The sequence below is a fragment of the Oncorhynchus clarkii genome, chromosome 22, assembly GCF_045791955.1.
Source record: "Oncorhynchus clarkii lewisi isolate Uvic-CL-2024 chromosome 22, UVic_Ocla_1.0, whole genome shotgun sequence".
Taxonomy (NCBI): domain Eukaryota; kingdom Metazoa; phylum Chordata; class Actinopteri; order Salmoniformes; family Salmonidae; genus Oncorhynchus; species Oncorhynchus clarkii.
This window is the reverse complement of record NC_092168.1, coordinates 19,874,029-19,896,455: the sequence shown is the minus strand read 5'-3', so window position 1 is coordinate 19,896,455 and position 22,427 is coordinate 19,874,029. Positions and strand designations below refer to the sequence as shown.

Genomic DNA, 22,427 nt, shown 5'->3' with positions numbered 1-22,427 from the left:
TGGCAACACATTGGGGTATAGAATGTACATCTGAGGTTTAAGAGTAAGGATGGAGTTTGGTGGTTCAGTGTGCTATCCATAGTATAGATGGTTCACCAAACTACATTATCACATCATAAGTAACCTTGCTTGAGAACCAAGGACTCAATGATAAAGTGCTCTATATTTTCACGTTGCCCATCCATCTGTGTGTGTGTGCATGCGTGCATGTGTGTGTGTTTGTGTATTGAGGTTCAGAGTGGTCATATTGAGGTATATGTTTGGCCCATATCAGACGGTTCACTGGGAGAGTTTTAATTAGTTGAACATCAGTGGAAAAGACAGGAGACTAATGTTCATCATTCCCAGCTGCTTCCCCCTTTGTCACGACAATGAGCATCAGAATTCTTAAACCGATAAAGTCCTATTACTATTATCAGGATAAATAATGATAGTGAACATGTGCCTATGTGTTTGTACTGAGGTCAATAATTGTGTTCTTTGCTATAAAACCTCTGTTGCTCTTTTATACTGTCTGATGGAACAGGTTATGGAAGTATAGCTGGCTATAGTCAAAATGCATATCTAAGGGATTCGTGAGAAGTAAGGCTAAGCGTGGCTACAAATCCGGTTGTTCAATGAGCTGAGCGTTTGGAAAAACGATTGTGGAGTAAATGAGAATCATATAAAGAGGTTATAATGCACTGTAATGATACTTTATCATAACTATACAACTTGACTCGGTGCAATAATGTATACCGTTTAGATGAGAAAAGATGAACTGCCAAAGTCTCAGAGTCTAAACTTACCACAGCTTTCAGTTCTTAGATGACCCAAGTCCATCCAACTTTAATTGCGTCGCTTATTTATTATGCTACCATTTGGAAAAAGTCCTGCAAGGGGAAAGCACCGGCTATTTTGGAACATTTCAAAGGGAATGGATGTTGTGGGCAAGGGGAGGGAAATACAAGCTGTTCCTTGTTAGAGTTTATGGGAGGAACTTGACTCTGAGATTTGCTATGGAAATCAAGTGATCCTCCACTGTTGTGACAGTGGAAGAATCAAATGCATTATTATTTGAATATTGAAAGGGTGTGGGAGACAGAGAAGGGATGAGTAGTCATGTGGAACAGAGTCTTGCAGGTGCAGGAGATGGAGGAGGTGGGAGCATGTGGGTCTGGGCAGGGGTGATGTTGTTGATGTTTGTGTGGGTCTGTCTGTTGTCTGTTGTCTTTTGTCTGTCTATGTTAATATTGTTTGGAAAAATAAAATCATACCAAAACAAATAAATTGTTTCTCTATGGTCAGTTATCTTCCGAGAGAGCTTTCTCCAGCGGGGTTGCCAGTTGTGGTAAAGTCCCAAACTTTAAATTGAATTAAATTTAGCAGTAAATGCAAACTTAATTCATAAATTAGAAATTGCATTTTGTGTATCATTTTGTGTTTTATAAAAGTCGTTTTTTCACTACGGATTTCCTAAAAGACTAAAAGAAAGACTGCAACATTTCCAGTGAATGGAATTTAGACTGCTACTGGCAACCAGGTGTCCAGGGGATGGTCCTGTATAGCCAACCTGGACTCATGGGTAGATGTATTATAGTAAATATATAGCTATATATAAATATATAGATATATAGTATATCCGGAACACTCCAATTAGTATGATATGTTACGTTTCGTATATGTAATCGCAAGTACATACCCCAACCAGAAGCCATGGATTACAGGCAGCATCTGCACTGAGCTAAAGGTTTGAGCTGCCGCTTTCAAGGAGTGGGACTCTAACCCGGAAGTTTATAAGAAATCAAGCTATGCCCTCCGACGAACCATCAAATAGGCAAAGCACCAATACAGGACTAACTTCGAATCGTTCTACACCAGCTCTGACGCTCGTCGGATGTGGCAGGGCTTGCAAACCATTACAAACTACAAAGGGAAGCACAGCTGAGAGCTGCCAGTGACACGAGCCTACCAGACGAGCTAAGCTACTTCTATGCTTGCTTGGAGGAAAATAACACTGAAACATGCATGAGAGCACCAGCTGTTCCGGAAGACTGTGTGATCACGCTCTCCGCAGCCGATGTGAGTAAGATCTTTAAACAGGTCAACATTCACAAGGCCGCAGGGCCAGACGGATTACCAGGAAGTGTACTGCGAGCATGCGCTGACCAACTGGCAAGTGTCTTCACTGACATTTTCAACCTCTCCCTGTCCGTGTCTGTAATACCAACATGTTTTAAGCAGACCACCATAGTGCCTGTGCCCAAGAACACTAAGGTACCCTGCCTAAATGACTACCGACCCGCAGCACTCACGTCTGTAGCCATGAAGTGCTTTGAAAGGATGGTCATAGCTCACATCAAAACCATCATCCCAGAAACCCTAGACCAACTCCAATTTGCATACCGCCCCAACAGATCCACAGATGATGCGTTCTCTATTGCAAGCCCTGCTGCCATTTCTCATCTGGACAAAGGGAGCACCTATGTGAGAATGCTATTCATTGACTACAGCTCAGCGTTCAAAACCATAGTTCCCTCAAAGCTCATCAATAAGCTAAGTACCGTGGGACTAAACACTTCCCTCTGCAACTGGATCCTTGACTTCCTGATGGATCGCCCCCAGGTGGTAAGGGTAGGTAACAACACATCCACCACACTGATCCTCAACACAGGGGCCCCTCAGGGGTGCATGCTCAGTCACCTCCTGTACTCCCTGTTCACTCATGACTTCACGGCCAGGCACAACTCCAACACCATCATCAAATTTGCAGATGACACAACAGTGATAGGCCTGATCACAGACAACGACAAGACAGCCTATAGGGAGGAGGTCAGAGACCTGGCCATGGGGTGCCAGAACAACAACCTATCCCTCAACGTGTTCAAGACAAAGCAGATGATTGTGGATTACAGGAAAAAGAGGATCGAGCATATCCCCATTCTCATCGACGGGGCTGCAGTGGAGCAGGTTGAGAGCTTCAAGTTCCTTGGTGTCCACATCACCAACAACCTAACATGGTCCGAGCACAGTCATGTAGAGGGCACGACAAAACCTATTCCCCCTCAGGAGACTGAAAAGATTTGTCATGGGTCCTCAGATCCTCAAAAGGTTCTACAGCTGCACCATTGAGAGCATCCTGACCGGTTGCATCACTGCTTGGTATGGCAAATGCTCGGCCTCTGACCGCAAGGCACTACAGAGGGTAGTGCATACAGCCCAATACATCACTGGGGCTAAGCTTCCTGTCATCCAGGACCTCTATACTGCGGTGTCAGAGGAAGGCCCTAAAAATTGTCAAAGACTCCAGCCACCCTAGTCATATACTGTTCTCTCTGCTACCGCACGGCAAGCGGTACCGGAGCGCCAAGTTTAGGTCCAAGAGGCTTCTAAAAAAATAAAGAAGAGCCGCACACTCTAGGAGCTCAGATGCAAAAGTATTTACGTCCAACGTTTTGACAGACAAGCTGTCTTCATCAGGGTATAATGACAAACACTGCGGGATGACTCATTTATATAGTGTAAAAAGACACACAGGTGTCTGTAATCATGGCCGGGTGTGACCTGATATCATTGGTTAATTCTCATATTAAAATAGCATACAAAAAACATAAATGGATAGCGTACGATCATAGATACATTTTGGCTACATACACCTATAAACATTCTAAACAGCTCCAACCCCCAAGCCATAAGACTCCTGAACATTTAGTCAAATGGCTACCCAGACAATTTGCATTACCCCCCCTCCCCCTCTTTACACCACTGCTACTCTCTGTTGTCATCTATGCATAGTCACTTTAATAACTCTATATACATGTACATACTACCTCAACTAAGCAGTGCCCCCGCACATTGACTCTGTATCAGTACCCCCCTGTATATAGTCTCCATATTGTTATTTTACTTTCTTACTTTTTTACTTGTTACTTTCATCTCTTATTCTTTTCTTGTTTTTTTTTTTACTGCATTGTTGGTTATGGGCTCATAAGTAAGCATTTCACTGTAAGATCTACAACTGTTGTATCTGGCGCATGTGACTAATACAATTTGATTTGATTTGTCTTGATGTTACACAAATGTTTGTCTCCTAGATTTACATTTACTATGTTACGTCTAGTCTATGAGACCAGGCTGGTATAGCGCCACTGCGCCAGCGAGGAGAGTCTGAGGCAGGGCAGGCTTAAAGGTGTCGACATTACTAGCTTCTGTAGTTTAAGTTGGGGATTCGGGAGAAAGAAGAGGGAGACGCATTACCCATACAGAAGAGCCACTCTGTGCAGGTTTTCCTCTTGAAATCGGACTAGGTTTGCTATGCGTAAAACGCCCTGCTTTTAAGTTGGATTACTTTGATAGTTGGGAAAAACTATATTTTTAAATAATGGTCAGGTCCGAGAATAAAATAACACGGATTTGTTTTCGAGACCGTGCTGTATATCTGTTTACTTGTGGATGTTAAAATGTCGCGTACACTCGGAGTTTATAAATGGTATGACATTTTTTTCCAGAATTGGCAAAGTCTGCGTATTTTCCTAATTTGTGTGGTTATTTTGAGAACTGAAATTGGAAGTTTGGATTAACGGTTTCTAAATACCCCGAATGTTTTTCAGGAATTGCTGACTCCGTCAATTGGTGCCTGGTTTGGATATTTTAGAACCAACCTCTCTGGTGAGTTTTCCTGTCTGCGTTTTCACGCTTCTCTCAGGTTGATCGCAGGCTGGTGAAGTGGGGTTTGGCTGGTGTTCCACTGCAAAAAGTAAAGGCATGCTTTAAAACACAATAATAAAGTGTTGGCCTCTCTCTTGCACTCTGTTTTTTTTTACTGCGCTGGACTTCTTATTTATTGAACATAAATGCTCTAAAGACGCACACAGGTCCCATGTCCACTATTGGATATTCTTCTCTCTTTCTTGTTGTTTATTGTAACTAACAGTTTACAATAATGCGGGGAGAGTTTGTCCTGGGTCTGTCCCTGCTGTGTCTGCTAGCGTGGGCAGGACACGCCGACAAACAGGCCCACCTCAGACGGTTTCCTTTGCGCCAACGCACCAAACTCAATACCGGGCGTCTGCAGCTCGGCGCAGCCGGCAGAGAGCGCACTGTCGGCGTGGGAGGAACCCGCCCAGGACCCGGCTCCCCCTCGGTGCCCTCCGGGATCAGCGCCAGGCTCGACGAGGACATGCAGGCGGACCAGGTCTCTGTTCTTCAGCCCAGGACTGGGTCTGGACAGGGCAGGAGAGGTGGAGCGCTGGCAAGGGCAGCAGGGAGGAGGGTAGCTGGGAAGATGGCTCCCCTCCAGTCTGGCATGCTTCAGGATGAAGGCACTCCCGGGGCGAGGGCCAGACAGACTCGAATGCCAAGCAGCTCAGGCTCGCCTAACCTCCTGGCAAGCTTTGCAGGGAAAAACCGAGTCCTGGTGATTTCTGCTCCACATGACTCAGATGGTTACTACCGGCTGATGATGACACTGCTGAAGCCAGACGTGTACTGCGAGCTGGCAGAGAGGCACGTGCAGCAGATCGTGATATTCCACCAGGAGGGGGAGATGGGTGGGAAGGTGAGGCGGATCACCAGCGAGGGGAAGGTGATGGAGGAACCTTTGGACAAAGTGCTTATCCCCCGCCTCATGACCTTCCTCAAACTGGAGAAAGGTAGGCTTGGCCCACCTGGAAACATCCCCTAGCCCTACACCTTCAGTGTTATCAGATCTGAGAGAATCTCTGTGGGGGGCTAGATTGAACCTGCCATTCAGATCTGTCAACACCTGCTTGGTGTTAGGAGTGGGGGTTATGGGGGTACTTGGTGTGATGTTGGCTATTTGTATGTTTACTGCATTTTTTATGCTGACAAGCAGTGAAAATGAATTTGTGAGGGCAATAACATAAATCTGAGTCTTTACAGGTAAGTTTGGGATGCTTACAGCGTGCTTGGTGAGTTTTTCTCGTTTCGGCATGTTGCTTGTGGCCAAAGCCATATTAGCTAGTCTACTTTACTCAGTAAATTAAACCTGTCACCCTGTCCTGTCCAGGTAAGTTCGGTATGGTGCTCCTGAGGAAAACACTGCAAGTGGAGGAGAGGTACCCCTATCCAGTCAGGCTGGAGGCCATGTACGAGGTCATCGACCAGGCACCAATGAGGAAGCTGGAGAAGATCCGACAGAAGGGATTCGTCCAGAAGTGTAAAGGGGCGGGAGTAGAGGGCCAAGTGGGTGGGAGGGGTGGAGACTCAGGGATGGAAGTTGAAACAGGTGGACAGGTAGACCCGACCCCAGAGAGGAAGCCGCCTGCGAGGAAGCCAATGAGGAGACCCACAACAACCACCACCATTGCCACGAGGTCAACGACAACGAGGCCAATGACAACTTCGATAACAACAAGACCCACGACGACCACGACAAAAGCCACCATGACAACAACGAAAGCAACAACCACACCAAAGCCCACAACAACCACAACTAAACGTCCTGTGACCACACGACAGACCACCACCACTACCACCAGAACCCAGAGACCCACAAAAGCCCAAACCACCCCTCATTGGCTGCCTGCCCCTAGGACCACGCCTGAGCCCTATAACCGCAGAGACAAGGGGAGAGACAGGGCGAGGTACTCACCCAAGACCACCACGTCTGGGGACAACCGAACAGACAAGGAGGGGAAGAACCACAACAGCCGTAAGCCGGCCGGAGTGATACCCACCAAAAGGAAGCATGGGAAGGTATGCAGTTTTTTTATTTTACCTTTATTTAACTAGGCAAGTCAGTTAAGAACAAATTATTATTTTCAATGATGGCTTATGAACAGTGGGTTAACTGCCTGTTCAGGGGTAGAACGACAGATTTGTCAGCTTGGGGATTCGAACTTGCAACCTTTTGGTTACTAGGCCAACGCTCTAACCACTAGGCTACCCTGCCTCCCCCAAAAAGTTGACTTATTACATTTCACTTATTACATTGATGTTGAGACAGAATGTTGCTGTATGTTGTTCTCTGTTGCTTTTGTTGCACCAGGCTTGATTTTGGAGATCAATAAAGTCCTCTTCTCTCCTATCCTCTCCTTTTCTCTTCCCTCCTCTCCTCTTCTCCTCTCTCCTCTCCAGGTGTTGAATAATGAGTATGAGGAGAATTATGAATCAAGCCAGCCCACCTCCAGCAACCCAGAGACAGAGGTCAACACAGAGGTCAGCCCAACCAAGAGGGGCAAGGGAAAACACGACAATACTGAGAAGAAGAAGAAAAAGAACAGCAAACCAGAAAAGGTCACCAAGAGGGACAAGGCAGAGAGGAGAGGAGCGAAGGTGGGGAAGAAGAACGGAAAGAAGGCGTTGAAGAATCACGAGAAAGAGGCGTACCACAAACCCACCAAGAAGGCTCCGCCTCCTAAAGGTTCCCTGGCATCCTTCCTGGACTACTTTGAGAACAGGAGACGACTTGTGGTAAGAACCAGTGTTTTGCAGCCTGTCTAGATTCTTATCACCGGAGTGTTGCCGAGGGCAGGGTAGTAAAATCAGTCCCCCATCCTCTCCCTCCCCCGCTGTCTATTATAAACACAATCGCCACAGCAGTGTGTGTGTGAGTGTGTGTAACACAGTCTAACCCAGTCTCTTTCTGTGTGTGTGTCTCCAGATCATAACAGCCCCCAGTGAGGAGAGCACGATGTATGTGCAACAGAGGGATGAGTACCTGGAGACGGTGTGTGAGATGGCCATCAGGAAAGTCTCCATCATCACCATCTTTGGCTCTGTCAACTCTACAATGAAGATAGATCACTACCAGCTGGGTATGTACACATCTCTACTAACACACTATTGCAGGAAAGGAAAAGTTTAAGTGACTTTGGGTCCTTGAAAACTCTATATAAATGTAATGTTTTTTATTGTTACGACACGTAGCCTGTACAGGACAGAACAGTCCGCATCAGCTATAGTACACTTGAAATTGAAAGGTCATTTCTGATTCAGCCCACTAAGTAAATGCAGTCTCCGCGGACGTGGGAACATTGCCTTTAGATTTCAAACGCGCTATAGCGCTGAACTTCGGCGATACGGATTGAATTGAGCCCTTAAGTTACAGTAGGTGTCCTGTATTGCTGTTACTGCCCTGTCCTGATTTTACCCCTGCTATCCTAAACTCCTCTGATAGAACAGAAGGCTAGCAGGTGTCTGGAGTGAGTCTGCAGCAAACAATAAGAGAGGCTCGAACAATAACACTGTGAACAGGATGACACTGCCATTGCAATGACATTTTGGTGAGACGCAATGAAAAAGCCTCCTGAGTCCCAGACATGAAAGTTAATGGTGCACAAAGGCTTTCACTGGGGGGGGGGGGGGGGGCTTTGTGTTTGTGAGAGTCTCACCTTTCCATAGAGGGGGCATAATCATTTATTGGCTAAACCGTTCGATCACTACAGCCGTTTTCATGAGAAAAAGCTACAGAGAAACACCTCTGTAGCTTTGCCACCTTCCATCACCGATGCGGAAGTCAGACATCGGCGTTTGCAGTGGATTAAGATCCAGCCCATGCATATCTCTAGCTTAAACAGACAGCTTTTGAAGGGGAATTTTATTATTATTTATGTATTATGCCTCGAGCGGAGCATGAGGGGGGCCTCAAGCAGAGAAACTATTGTAATATTTGTATATATATATTTATTTTTATTTTTTATGCCCAGGTCATGAGGCCCCTTGATAATGTGAGACCTGAGGCAATTGCCTCTTCTGCCTAATGGTAAGTCCGCCAGTGTGTATGTGTGGTGTGGGGCGATCCCGGCTGAATACCTTCCTAGTTTATCATTGGTGAAAAGGGGGAAGTCTGCTTCCTCTGCAGCTAATGTGTAAGCTAGAGAGTTAGGTCACCTCTCTCTCACACACACACACACACACACACACACACACACACACACACACACACACACACACACACACACACACACACACACACACACACACACACACACACTCATGTGTCTTGGGTTAGCTTACATGGCTTATCTTCAAGATGAATTAGTCTCCCTTTTGTTGACTTTCTTCAAAGCTACTTATTCAGATGGCTCAAGATTACAAATGCGTCTTATGAGATTTGCGTTGTAAATTGGGCTTGGCAAGCGACAATATTTGTAGTTTTATGGAGATTTGAATTGTGCCTCCAGCCTATAGTTAGGATGTGTTAATGTCAGGACACAGCCCTACTGTATAAAACTTTATTATTCTCTCTGATTCTACACAACGACATGTTCCACAGACGGAATGCCAGAAAGTGATTTGAGGTGATGTCACACACACCCATGTTATGAACCGGACAGTGGTTAGTCTTATGTTCCGAGCATCGCTCCAAGGGTTAATGTGTGTTCGTGCGGGTGTGTGTGTGTTCGTGCGGGTGTGTGTGTGTCCGTGTGTAAATGGTCCTTTCACAGCTGTATGCTGGAAAAAGGTTCCCTGTGTTGGATGAGTTTGAGTGTAATGCAGACCTGTAATGTAATACCTTTGAGTGTAATGCAGACATTTGTGTGTGTGTGTGTGTGTGTGTGTGTGTGTGTGTGTGTGTGTGTGTGTGTGTGTGTGTGTGTGTGTGTGTGTGTGTGTGTGTGTGTGTGTGTGTGTACGTACAGGGTGCTGTGATTAAGGGCTGTGGGCTGTGTAAGCGGTAGCTACAGTCCCAGCTAGCACATAATGTTCAAGAACCATTTGTTTCTTGGAGTGGGGTTATGGGTTATCCGATAGTTATTTTGCATACAACCTTCGCACAATGTTCTGGGAATGGTGCAGGATACCCAGATTGCACATAACGTTCTGAGAACCATGTATCTTAGGTGGGAATTTCAGTACTTCAGCATAAGGTTTCCTCATAGTTCTATTTAAATGAATGTTCTCAAATTGTTTAAAGAACGTTAAGAAACAACGTGCTTCTGTGTGAATTTCAGTACTTCAGCATAACTTTTTCTGCAGGTTTCCTCGTGGTTCTATTTAAAGAAAACTTTCCATAAAAAACATTAGTAACTTTCAAAGAACATTCTAAGAATGTTATTTAAAAACATATACCTGTAAATTCCGCTCTAAGTGTCAACAAAACTCTCTCTATCCTCGGTGTATCTTGTTTCCAGGTGTGTTTGCCGCGCCCACTTATTGGCCACACCTGATCTTAATGTGTGAGTGCTTGTTTCCTTTGAAATTGTTTCCGTTTGAATAGACAAAAATGAACAGCTTTGTATCAGTTAAAAGAAACATGGCATGCTAGCTCCATCCTGGTGGCGCAGTGGACTATTTCCATGAATAGAGAACAGACGATTGTAGGTTTGTATCTCACTGAGGCTTTGATACAATAGAAAATAAATGGGTATGCATGATTAATGCCTAAGTTAATGAATGTCCATGTGTCCTAGCTGTGCTTGGAGTTCAGAACAGTTAACACAAATTAAGCTAGCAGTGTTATTAAAAGTCTTATGGAAACATGTTCTCAGAACGTTATTTAATTACCTTCAAATAACTAATCATTTTCGTCATCAGAATGTTAAGAAAACTTCTCAAGAAAACTTTCAGGGAACCATAGTGAAACGTTCTCAGAACCTCCTTGCATCCTAAAAAGTCAGGAAACTTATGGCTTCATTCTCAGTACCAATGGAAAACCAAAAACATACGTTCCCACAACTTCCAAGGTACCAAATGTGCTAGTGTGTTAGCTCCTCTAAGCCATGTGATCAAGCCAACTTCCTGCCTGAGTATATTCCTGTTCAGGATAGATAGATGGATCACCGCTTTGCCTTAGAAACCATGGTGCTACAGATACTGTATATGTAATCCGTAGGAAGACGGCATTTGTTTTCTGTAGAAAGGAGGATGGTTGTGGATTGAAAGCATCTTCATGTATATTGCTGTATGCTTTCAAAAGGTGACCAGTTCTCTTTATAGTACAAAGCAGACATGTGGAGTCCTTATCCTCTCAATCACATCAGGAAACATTGGGTTTTATAAAAAAATCCTTGTTGTGGAGACTGATGGGTTTCCAGTCAAAACGTACAATAAGTCAACAAATGGCCTCTGTCATTACCCTCATGTTGAAGACAGCTGTGGTCTTTGGGGTGGGATTCCAATCAAAACAAAGGAAAACAGAGCGAGATCTGGAATGCAGTCTGAGATGCAATCCGGTCTGCCTCAACAAGCATTCGGGAATCAGGAGAAAATTATGGTTGAATGTTTTTTTTTTTTTAAGGAATATCCATGTTGAAAGGGAGTGAGACATTCCAAAGAGTTAAAGGAAATAAAAATAAGACAAACGATCTAGATTGGCTTCTTCCTCCTCAGCCATCTCCCTCTCACTCTGTTTGATACAGATTATTGCCAATGTTTGGTAATAGAGATGGCCTCAGTGTGTGTGTGTGTGCATGCGTGCGCACTCGTGTGTGTGTGTGTGTGTGTGTGTGTGTGTGTGTGTGTGTGTGTCCTCAGAGGAAGCAGTAAGCCTAGAGTAAACACACCATTGCCCTCCTTTTGGGTGGTAGATCTATTTTACCTCAAACAGACGCTCGCCCAAAATCAACCGTCGATTCCCCCAGTAGTCCCCTCCTTACCCTACCTCTATGTTTGCAGAACTGAAGAGACAGGGATAGGTGTAACCAATAACAACTAATAAGGCCACGACTACACCTCTCCTAAATATTATGAGGGAAACACGCCTTCTGGTCGTCAGTCATGTGTCAACCCATTCAGTCTCTGGTAGGAAGTGGGATGTCCAATCCCTGTTTCCCCATGACTCTGGTTGTACTATGCAGTTGTTTTAGCTTCCTTATCTGAAAATGCACTCATTATTGTAAGTTGCTCTGGACAGGAGTCTGTTAAATTGTACTAAACAACATTTTAATTGGTTGTCTGTTTCTCAATTTTCTCTCGCTCTCTTCTTTCCCTTCTCTTTCTCTTCCCCTCCCAGAGAACGACAAGCCTATGACGGGTCTTCGTCAGGAGGACCTTGTGAACCAGGATCTGATCACAGAGCTCAGGAAGGAGTTTTATATGACATTTAACGACTTCTACATGGTTCTCACTGACACTGACATGAGAGCCAAGGTGGGTTTTGTCTCTCTCTCTCTTTTTTTCTCTGTCTTACTAGGCGTGCATTATTTTGCAATCTGGCACACCGGATTGTCGGAGTCCGCACTTTTTGGACCATTCCGTTTAGAACTAAAGTCTACAACTCAACCCAACCATTTTGCCAAGTGAGCTAAATGGAGCACAAACACCTAACCTCTCTGTTTGGCCAATTAGACATAGACTCATGTTGCCTGACCTGCCTTCGCCATACTGTAAACATCCTGCCGTGATTAAACACTGGTTTAATTCACACATCATGACGTTCTCCCAACAGCTGTGTTTGTGTGTGTTTGTGTGTGTGTGTGTGTGTGTGTGTGTGTGTGTGTGTGTGTGTGTGTGTGTGTGTGTAAACCACCAGGCTGTTTTCAGACGGATTAAACAAAGACGCCAGTGTGCAAGCAACCCTCTAATGCTGTCAGTACAGACAGGAAATTCTATTAACATTACAGGGCACATGGAGGGAGGGAGGGAGAGAGAGAGAGAGAGAGAGAGGAGTGACAGGGAATGAGAAAAACAATGAGGGAGACTGTATCCATGGCAGCAGACCCTCACCTGATCCATTAGAAAGTTTGTGTGCCTGTGCTTCTGTGAGTGTGTAATGCTACATTGGGGAATATCACATTCTGAACTGAGCAAATTCGAGATCAGAATTTTAAAGCCCACAGTGTTAAATGCAACACTTTCTTAGTGTGTATATGACTAACACTTTTCGAAGTGTTGATGAACTAACACCCCAAGAGTGTTGGGTCCCTAACACCATGGGTGTTGCAAATTTGGACTTAATTGAACACTTTATTAGGGCAGATGCTGTTACACTTCCTCAGTGTTAGGGCATTAACACCTGTGGTGTTACCGTAACAATTTGTTGTTGTTCTTTTAACACTGTAGGGTGTAAAGCCTTATTTGCATATTTATTTTCAAGGGTGCCACTCAAGTTCATTTTAGAGGTACCTGTACCACCCATGAATGTGTTTGCTAGTGACAGAGACATGATTGTTGCATTCGATGGCTTTCAGTGAGTGCCTAAATGTATATTTTATCATCAAAATGTAATTATTTATCACAATAAATTACTTTTTTGACTATACCATACTTCAACATTCAAGTTTCACCCTAACACAGTTGTCTGAAACTCCTGCTTTGCTGGCCATATCAACAAGTCATATTATGCTGGCTTCCAAAGTGTTACATAATTCCTATTCAAATCCAGCCATAGACTATTGAAGAATTTGAACTTTTAATCCCCCGCAACCAGCAGTTAAAATTACTGCCATGGTAGGAAAGGTTGATCAATGAGACTACCTAAACCATCTCAATAACGGGTTAAATAAATCCAACCACTTACAGATTGGATTTGCTTAGAAACATTTATGTTATTTATCTTTGTGTAGTATAAGATCAATGAATCAATCATTGTGCATGCAGAAACATAGACATTAAAACTATTCTAAAAAGCAACCTGCAACAAAGCATGCTGGGAGATATAATGTCCCATGTCTCTTTCACTCTGAGAGAATTAACGGAAATGAACTCAACAGTCGAGTGACAACACTGGTTAACACTTCATTTATTAACCACAGGTGGTGTCAATTTCAATCCCATTTATTCACTGCAGGCGGTGTCGATTTCAATCCCACTGGTGTTAACCCCACTAGAATCCGATATAACACTCACAACACTTTTTTTTTTGATGATGTGTGTTTGTCCCTCTAACAGCAATCCTACGAGGTCCCGATCGCCATGAAGGCTGTGTTTGATTACATCGACACCTTCTCCTCTCGCATCAGAGAGATGGAACAGCAGAAGAGAGACGGAGTTGTCTGCAAGAAGGAGGACAAACCCAGATCACTGGAGAACTTCCTCTCCAGGTAGTGTGTGTGCACGTTACTCTTGCTGATGGCTGTGGCAGCGTCTGGAATTTTAAACAGTCATTAGCTCATAGCCAGTGAGAACATTGTCTCAAGCCAGGCAGGGGTCTTGTTGAGGAGGCTGTGGTCAGAATTTGTAGTCGACATGAATATTCACACTAAATCACCTGCACCACAAATTCAACAGTTCTTTATGAGCTAAACTTGGCTCTGATGGTGGACAGCATGCGCGAGCCTGTACTTCTAGTACTCTATGTTAACACATTGTCTTGGATTGATTGACTATTGACTGTGGTTTGTTGCAATAGAGACTAAATTCCAGTCTGATGACAGTGAGCCAAAGGGTCTGGAGTTTGGACAGAAAGTGACTTGGTTGATGACATGACTGTATAATCTTCCTACATCTTTCATCCTAGTTCCGTCTTTGGGTTCTCAGGTTCCGTTGGAGGCGTCGCCTGTTTGTAATCTCCGCCCCCAACGATGAGGAATGGGCCTATCAGCAGCAACTCTATGCACTGACCAGCCAAGCCTGCAACCTGGGTGAGTATAAGAAGGAATTGTTGAGTTATTATCATATTCCTTAAACAATATTTATCCCATCTACAGGAAGTGACTAGTCTAGTGCCTAGGGGTTGTTACACACACACACACACACACACACACACACACACACACAGTGCTCCCTGTGGTTCAACGTTTGTGTAAATCATATTAGATTTACAACAGCCTCCACTCAGTCCCGATCTCATACAGAAGAACATTAGGCTCTCTATCCATTTGTTTCATTTTAGATTGATAGGTAAACACATATACTTTAGTAGTCATAATAAAAGTGTTGGCAGTCACTGAGATTGAGGAGGACCATTATAATTGTTTCTCGCAGACATGTGCATACGCATTCAGGGACAGAGACACGCACCCACACAATTGATGAGGGAGAATATAACACATTAGATCTGGTAAAAGATAATAGTAACAAAAAGAGCAAGAGAAAGGCCATACGGATTTTAGGTGGGGGGGGGGGGGTGGTTATGTGTTATTTCATAGTTTTGATGTCTTCACTATTATTCTACAATGTAGAAAATATTAAAAATAAAGAAAAACCCTTGAATGAGTAGGTGTGTGTCACGCCCTGACCTTAGACAGCCTTTTTTATTCTCTATTTGGATAGGTCAGGGTGTGACTTGGGTGGGCAAATCTATGTTTCTATTTCTTTGTTGGCCTAGTATGGTTCCCAATCAGAGGCAGCTGTTTATCGTTGTCTCTGATTGGGGATCATACTTAGGCAGTCCTTTTTCCCACCTTCAGTTGTGGGATGATGATTTTGTTAGTTGCTGTATAGCCTGCAGAACTTTACGTTTGTATATCTATTTTTTTTTTTGGTGTTCATCAAAATAAAGAAAGATGAACGCTTACCACGCGGGCGTAACAGTGTGTCCAAACTTTTGACTGGTACTGTATGTCAGGCTAGGAATGACCATGCAAAAACGTTTTTCCGGGATGCATGAACAAATCAAATCTAACTTTATTTGTCACATGCGCCGAATACAACAAGTGTAGACCTTACCGTGAAATTCTTATAAGGGTCTGTAAGGGCTTACTTACAAGCCCTTAACCAACAATGATATTTACTGGGATTTCAATAACAACCTATGGCCAAATGTTCAAGACAGGCTTGATTTAAACTAATACTTGCTAAACATTGTTTCTTTCATTTGATTACATTTTGAAAGATGTATTCAATGATCACACCTTTCATCACACATAAGATGGAAATTATGGACATTTGATGTTGAGTCAAATATTATGGGTAGTGCAAGTGTATTGCCTAATGTGAAAACAGTGTAATGTAATGTAATTTAATGTTCTTTAGCATACTACATTCAAAGGGACATTTTGAAACATGGGTCTTAAATGTGTTGCTACTGGGTTAACTGGTTGGTCAAATAACTACATTGAGAAGATGTCATTATGTTGTGTTTTGGTGATTCAACCAATGTACTCATTATATTTTCGGTGTGTGGTGAAACATGCCTTCTAAGCACAATGAAAGGTTTTGAATGTAAGACTGGCTGTGTTACCAGTTTGGAGTTTTGTACTAAGAGTTTTGAAAAATCACCACATGAAAATAGCACCAAAGCGATTAAAAAAAACGAACAATCAGTGGTGCACGAGAACTTCAGTATTGGTGTTAATAACCAGAGTTGATTGTGAGTGTGTCAATACTCTGTGTAGAGTGAAACACTCAAAACCATGCACACCATTATCATATTTCCCAGCATGCTCTATTGCAGGTTGATTTTCAGAATTGTTTATTTCAATATCTGTGTTTTTGCATGTATATTGATTGGTTGATTAATCTTAGACTGCACAAAGATAAATAACATACATTTTTCTAAACTAATCAAATCAAATTGTACTAGGCACATGTGCCGAATACAACAGGTGTAGTAGACCTTAAAGTAAAATGCTTACTTACAAGCCCCTAACCAACAATGCAGTTTAAAAAATACGAATAAGATTTTTTTTTTAAAGGAACAAGTAATTAAAGAGCAACAGTAAAATAGCAATGACGAGACTATATACAGGGGGTAACGGTACAGAGTCATTGTGAGGGGGCACCGGTTAGTCGAGGTAATTGAGGTAATATGTACATGTAGGTAGAGTTATTCAAGTGACTATGCATAGATAATAACTGAGAGTAGCAGAGGCGAAAAAGAGGGGGTGGGCAATGCAAATAGTATTTTGTTGTTCTAATGCGCTATTATGTCCTCTCTGCTGTTTGTTCATCTATGTGGTGGTGGTTTCCATGGTGACCCAGGCCTGAGACACATCTCCATCCTGAAGCTGGTTGGCATGGAGGCAGTGGACCAGGGAGGAGTCCTAGAGCTCTATCCAATCAACGGTAAGAACCCTGTTGTCTCCACACCACCTATATGTACAGTTGAAGTCGGAAGTTTACATACACCTTAGCCAAATACATTTAAACTCAGTTTTTCACAATTCCTGACATTTAATCCCAGTAACAATTTCCTGTCTTAGGTCAGTTAGGGTCACCACTTTATTTTAAGAATGTGAAATGTCAGAATAATAGTAGAGAGAATGATTTATTTCAGCTTTTATTTCTTTCATCACATTCCCAGTGGGTCAGAAGTTTACATACACGCAATTAGTATTTGGTAGCATTGCCTTTGCCTTTAAATTGTTTAACTTGGGTCAAACGTTTTAGGTAGCCTTCCACAAGCTTCCCACAATAAGTTGGGTGAATTTTGGCCGATTCCTCCTGACAGAGCTGGTGTAACTGAGTCAGGTTTGTAGGCCTCCTTGCTTGCACACGCTTTTTCAATTTTCTATAGGATTAAGGTCAGGGCTTTGTGATGGCCACTCCAATACCTTGACTTTGTTATCCTTAAGCCATTTTGCCACAACTTCGGAAGTATGCTTGGGGTCATTGTCCATTTGGAAGACCCATTTCCAACCAAGCTTTAATTTCCTGACTGATGTCTTGAGATGTTGCTTCAATATATCCACATAATTTTCCTGCCTCATGATGCCATCTATTTTGTGAAGTGCACCAGTCCCTCCTGCAGCAAAGCACCCCCACAAATGATGCTGCCACCCGCGTGCTTCACGGTTGGGATGATGTACTTCGGCTTGCAAGCCTCCCCCTATTTCCTCCAAACATAACGATGGTCATTATGGCCAAACAGTTCTATTTTTGTTTCATCAGACCAGAGGACATTTCTCCAAAAAGTACTATATTTGTCCCCATGTGCAGTTGCAAACCGTAGTCTGGCTTTTTTACGGCAGTTTTGGAGCAGTGGATTCTTCCTTGCTGAGCGGCCTTTCAGGTTATGTCGATTTAGGACTTGTTTTACTGTGGATATACAGTGGGGCAAAAAAGTATTTAGTCAGCCACCAATTGTGCAAGTTCTCCCACTTAAAAAGATGAGAGAGGCCTGTAATTTTCATCATAGGTACAACTATGACAGACAAAATGAGGAGAAAAAATCCAGAAAATCACATTGTAGGATTTTTAATGAATTTATTTGCAAATTATGGTGGAAAATAAGTATTTGGTCACCTACAAACAAGCAAGATTTCTGGCTCTCACAGACCTGTAACTTCTTCTTTAAGAGGCTCCTCTGTCCTCCACTCGTTACCTGTATTAATGGCACCTGTTTGAACTTGTTATCAGTATAAAAGACACCTGTCCACAACCTCAAACAGTCACACTCCAAACTCCACTATTGCCAAGACCAAAGAGCTGTCAAAGGACACCAGAAACAACATTGTAGACCTGCACCAGGCTGGGAAGACTGAATCTGCAATAGGTAAGCAGCTTGGTTTGAAGAAATCAACTGTGGGAGCAATTATTAGGAAATGGAAGACATACAAGACCACTGATAATCTCCCTCGATCTGGGGCTCCACGCAAGATCTCACCCCGTGGGATCAAAATGATCACAAGAACGGTGAGCAAAAATCCCAGAACCACACGGGGGGACCTAGTGAATGACTTGCAGAGATCTGGGACCAAAGTAACAAAGCCTACCATCAGTAACACACTACGCCGCCAGGGACTCAAATCCTGCAGTGCCAGACGTGTCCCCCTGCTTAAGCCAGTATATGTCCAGGCCCGTCTGAAGTTTGCTAGAGAGCATTTGGATGATCCAGAAGAAGATTGGGAGAATGTCATATGGTCAGATGAAACCAAAATATGACTTTTTGGTTAAAACTCAACTCGTCGTGTTTGGAGGACAAAGAATGCTGAGTTGCATCCAAAGAACACCATACCTACTGTGAAGCATGGGGGTGGAAACATCATGCTTTTTTGGCTGTTTTTCTGCAAAAAGACCAGGACGACTGATCCGTGTAAAGGAAAGAATGAATGGGGCCATGTATCGTGAGATTTTGAGTGAAAACGTCCTTCCATCAGCAAGGGCATTGAAGATAAAACATAGCTTGGTCTTTCAGCATGACAATGATCCCAAACACACCGCCCGGGCAATAAAGGAGTGGCTTCGTAAGAAGCATTTCAAGGTCCTGGAGTGGCCTAGCCAGTCTCCAGATCTCAACCCCATAGAAAATCTTTGGAGGGAGTTGAAAGTCCGTGTTGCCCAGCAACAGCCCGAAAAGATCACTGCTCTAGAGGAGATCTGCATGGAGGAATGGGCCAAAATACCAGCAACAGTGTGTGAAAACATTGTGAAGACTTACAGAAAACGTTTTACCTCTATCATTACCAATAAAGGGTATATAACAAAGTATTGAGATAAACTTTTGTTATTGACTAAATACTTATTTTCCACCATAATTTGCAAATCAATTCATTAAAAATCCTACAATGTGATTTTCTGGATTTTTTTTCTAATTTTGTCTGTCATGGTTGAAGTGTACCTATGATGAAAATTACAGGCCTCTCTCATCTTTTTACGTGGGAGAACTTGCACAATTGGTGGCTGACTAAATACTTTTTTCCCCCAATGTAGATACTTTTGTACCTGTTTCCTCCAGCATCTTCACAAGGTCCTTTGCACCTTTCGCACCAAAGTACGTTAATCTCTAGGGGACAGAACGCGTCTCCTTCCTGAGCGGTATGACGGCTGCGTGGTCCCATGGTGTTTATACTTGCGTACTATTGTTTGTACAGAAGAATGTGGTACCTTCAGGCATTTGGAAATTGCTCCCAAGGATGAACCAGACTTGTGGAGGTCTACACATTTTTTTCTGAGGTCTTGGCTGATTTCTTTTGATTTTCCCATGATGTCAAGCAAAGAGGCACTGAGTTTAAAGGTAGGCCTTGAAATACATCTACAGGTACACCTCCAATTGACTCAAATGATGTCAAGAAGCTTCTAAAGCCATGACATAATTTTCTGGAATTTTCCAAACTGTTTAAAGGCACAGTCAATTTAGTGTATGTAAACTTCTGACCCACTGGAATTGTGATACAGTGAGTTGTGAAAGAATCTGTCTTTAAACAATTATTGGAAAAATGACTTGTCATGCACAAAGTAGATGTCCTAACCGACTTGCCAAAACTATATTTTGTTAACAAGAAATTTGTGGAGTGGTTGAAAAATGAGTTTGAATGACTCCAACCTAAGTGTATGTAAACTTCCGACTTCAACTGTAGCAAACTGCATACGGGAAATGGCTGTATGAAGATTAAACCAAACAAAACAAGACAAGTGGAAGGTCAATGGGGCTGTATGTGTTATGTTTAGTTTAATCTTCAGTTCATACAGCCACGATGTTGAATTTCGGATGTTGTTTTATTGACACAGCAGGCAGGTAGGCCAGCCTCAGCCCTAACTCCTGCTGTCTCCCCCAGTCCAAGTCCCTATCGCCCAGCTGCGTCTCCTGTATTCTCCCCATGCTACCTGTTTGATGTCTCCTCTGTGGTAGGGGACCCAACCCCCAAAAACTTGCTGATGCTGCTGCCTACACCACACACACGGCCCTCCATCCATACACACCTGACTGCTGCACAAGCACGCAGACAGCTCCTGTGGCCGGAGTGTTAGGGAGGAGATATGTAAACCCTCCCTTTAATTTCTCTAGCCTGCCAAATAGTTTTCTTGTGGACTTTTCCTTTAGTGATGGGTCGTTCGCGAACAAACAGCTCTTTTTGAACTGATCGTTTTGGTGAACGTCGGGAACCGACTCGCATCTGTGAGAGCCATTCAATTGGCTCCCTTATTTACATACTGTTACTACTGAGTTTTGAGCTCCCGATAACGATTATCTGCAGATACGTTATAAAAACATTCTCTGAAGATTGTAATTCCTTACTGCATTCAAAACATATATATATTTTTTTTTTGCAGGTCATCTAATAAAATGGTCAGGTAAAAATTGTACTTGCATATCATGATGTGTGACATAATTGCAGGTAACATTCTAGGCTTTACATAATGGATTTGGTATTTTTAAGCACTACTGAACAAAGAGCTGTTTGCGAGCTAAATAAAGGTCTCTTTTAGCCAAACGGACCCGGAATACCCGTCAATGCTTTCCTTGAGTGAAGGGGTAGTTTTGCAGGGGAAGATGATGGGGCTGGAGCAGAGGCGCTGAATTTAGCGGAACCTTCAAAAGACAACGAAATGAATCCACAAACACTTTCACATTAAATGGATAATATGAAATTCAATTCTTCCATAGCAGTATTAACACAAGCTAATCCTTTCTAGCTCTAAAGAGGCAGCTTGGCCATGGAGCGAGAATGCCTCTTTTAAGTAAAAGATATCAAACACACCAAAGCCTATTGACGGACTCTCTCCATCTCTCTCTCCCCCTTTCAGGCAGCGCCACGGTGGAACGTGAGGGCCTCTCGGCCGCCTTGGTCAAAGACATCCGCAACTACTTCCAGATCAGCCCAGAATACTTCTCCATGCTGCTGGTGGGAAAGGATGGCAACGTCAAGTCGTGGTACCCGAGCCCCATGTGGTCCATGGCCAACATCTACGACCTGGTGGACTCCATGCAGCTCCGCAGGCAGGAGATGGCCATCCAGCAGTCACTGGGCATGCGCTGCCCCGAAGACGAGTACGGGGGCTATGGATACCATCACAATGGCTACGACGGTTACCAGGACGCTTATCACCAGGGATACGGTTACTAAAGGGGTCGTTGAGAGGGTGTCAATAGTCAATAGTCTATCAGCAATGATATGGTTACTAAGGAGTATGTTGCCTAATCTCATAGATGCTTTTTGATGGCCCTTTGTAGATTTGAATGGATCAGATAGGTGTAAGCAAGCCCTCTGGTAGTCTAGATGGGATTGTCACCATGTTGCTTGAATCAGATCTACAAGTTAGCAGTAAGTATCTAGGGCTATGGGAAAGGGGTTGAATTAAAATTGGGCATGTGTGTGTGTGAGGGGCAGGGGTATAAACTTTGTCTCGCCTCCTTATTAGTGGATTGTGTTTTCAGGAAGTTTATGCACAGGGTTAAAGAGTAAGGGGTTAGCTCTGTACTTCCTGGTTTTGTACTAGAAGGAAATAAAGGATTGGATAGCGATGTCATCAATCTCAATCTTTCTTTATATCAGTCTTGTTCTTGTGTATTAAGAATTACAATTGAAAACTTTTCAACATTTCACATTTTCCATCAGTCTACTTCAATTCCATTCCTGACCAAATGTTAATTTTCACTTTCACAGTCTGGACCTTATTGTAGATACAAGCGTAAAGATAAGTCAAAACTTTTGTATTTATTGGATTTATTATTTGAGGCGGTTTTATTTGAGGCTATCAAAATCAGAGCTATAACTGTCTGTTTCTAAGATGAATTTTCAACTCGTTTGTAAAGTTTCCTGTTGCTACACATTGTTCTTATTTATACTCTGTGGTGCTTTATGACAAATAAAACTTTGTTTACTATCAACAGTTTCTCGGAGTTAATACACATCTCAGTAATTTGTATTATTGTCTTGTCAGAGGTTCTTTACGCACAGTAACCATTTATTATACTACACCACCCCCTGTTGGTTCAATTC

General features: G+C 43.2%; 1 protein-coding gene across 1 annotated transcript; it reads left to right on the top strand.

Moving 5' to 3' along the window:
* The first annotated feature begins 4,191 nt into the window (after window positions 1-4,191).
* On the top strand, window positions 4,192-22,315 carry LOC139380542 (coiled-coil domain containing 80). Its single transcript, XM_071123290.1, has 10 exons — window positions 4,192-4,468; window positions 4,590-5,630; window positions 6,008-6,696; window positions 7,078-7,413; window positions 7,604-7,757; window positions 11,897-12,033; window positions 13,774-13,925; window positions 14,362-14,465; window positions 16,747-16,830; window positions 21,232-22,315. The coding sequence occupies exons 2-10, from the start codon at window positions 4,922-4,924 to the stop codon at window positions 21,549-21,551; spliced, it is 2,685 nt and encodes an 894-aa protein (XP_070979391.1). The 5' UTR covers window positions 4,192-4,468; window positions 4,590-4,921; the 3' UTR covers window positions 21,552-22,315.
* The last annotated feature ends 112 nt before the right edge of the window (window positions 22,316-22,427 follow it).

Excerpts from the sequence above, each read along its gene's own strand:
- LOC139380542 (XM_071123290.1), top strand. The coding sequence starts at position 4,922 with ATGCGGGGAGAGTTTGTCCTGGGTCTGTCCCTGCTGTGTCTGCTAGCG. Across the intron at positions 7,758-11,896 it reads GATAGATCACTACCAGCTGG|AGAACGACAAGCCTATGACG; the intron begins GTATGTACACAT and ends TTCCCCTCCCAG. Across the intron at positions 12,034-13,773 it reads ACACTGACATGAGAGCCAAG|CAATCCTACGAGGTCCCGAT; the intron begins GTGGGTTTTGTC and ends TCCCTCTAACAG.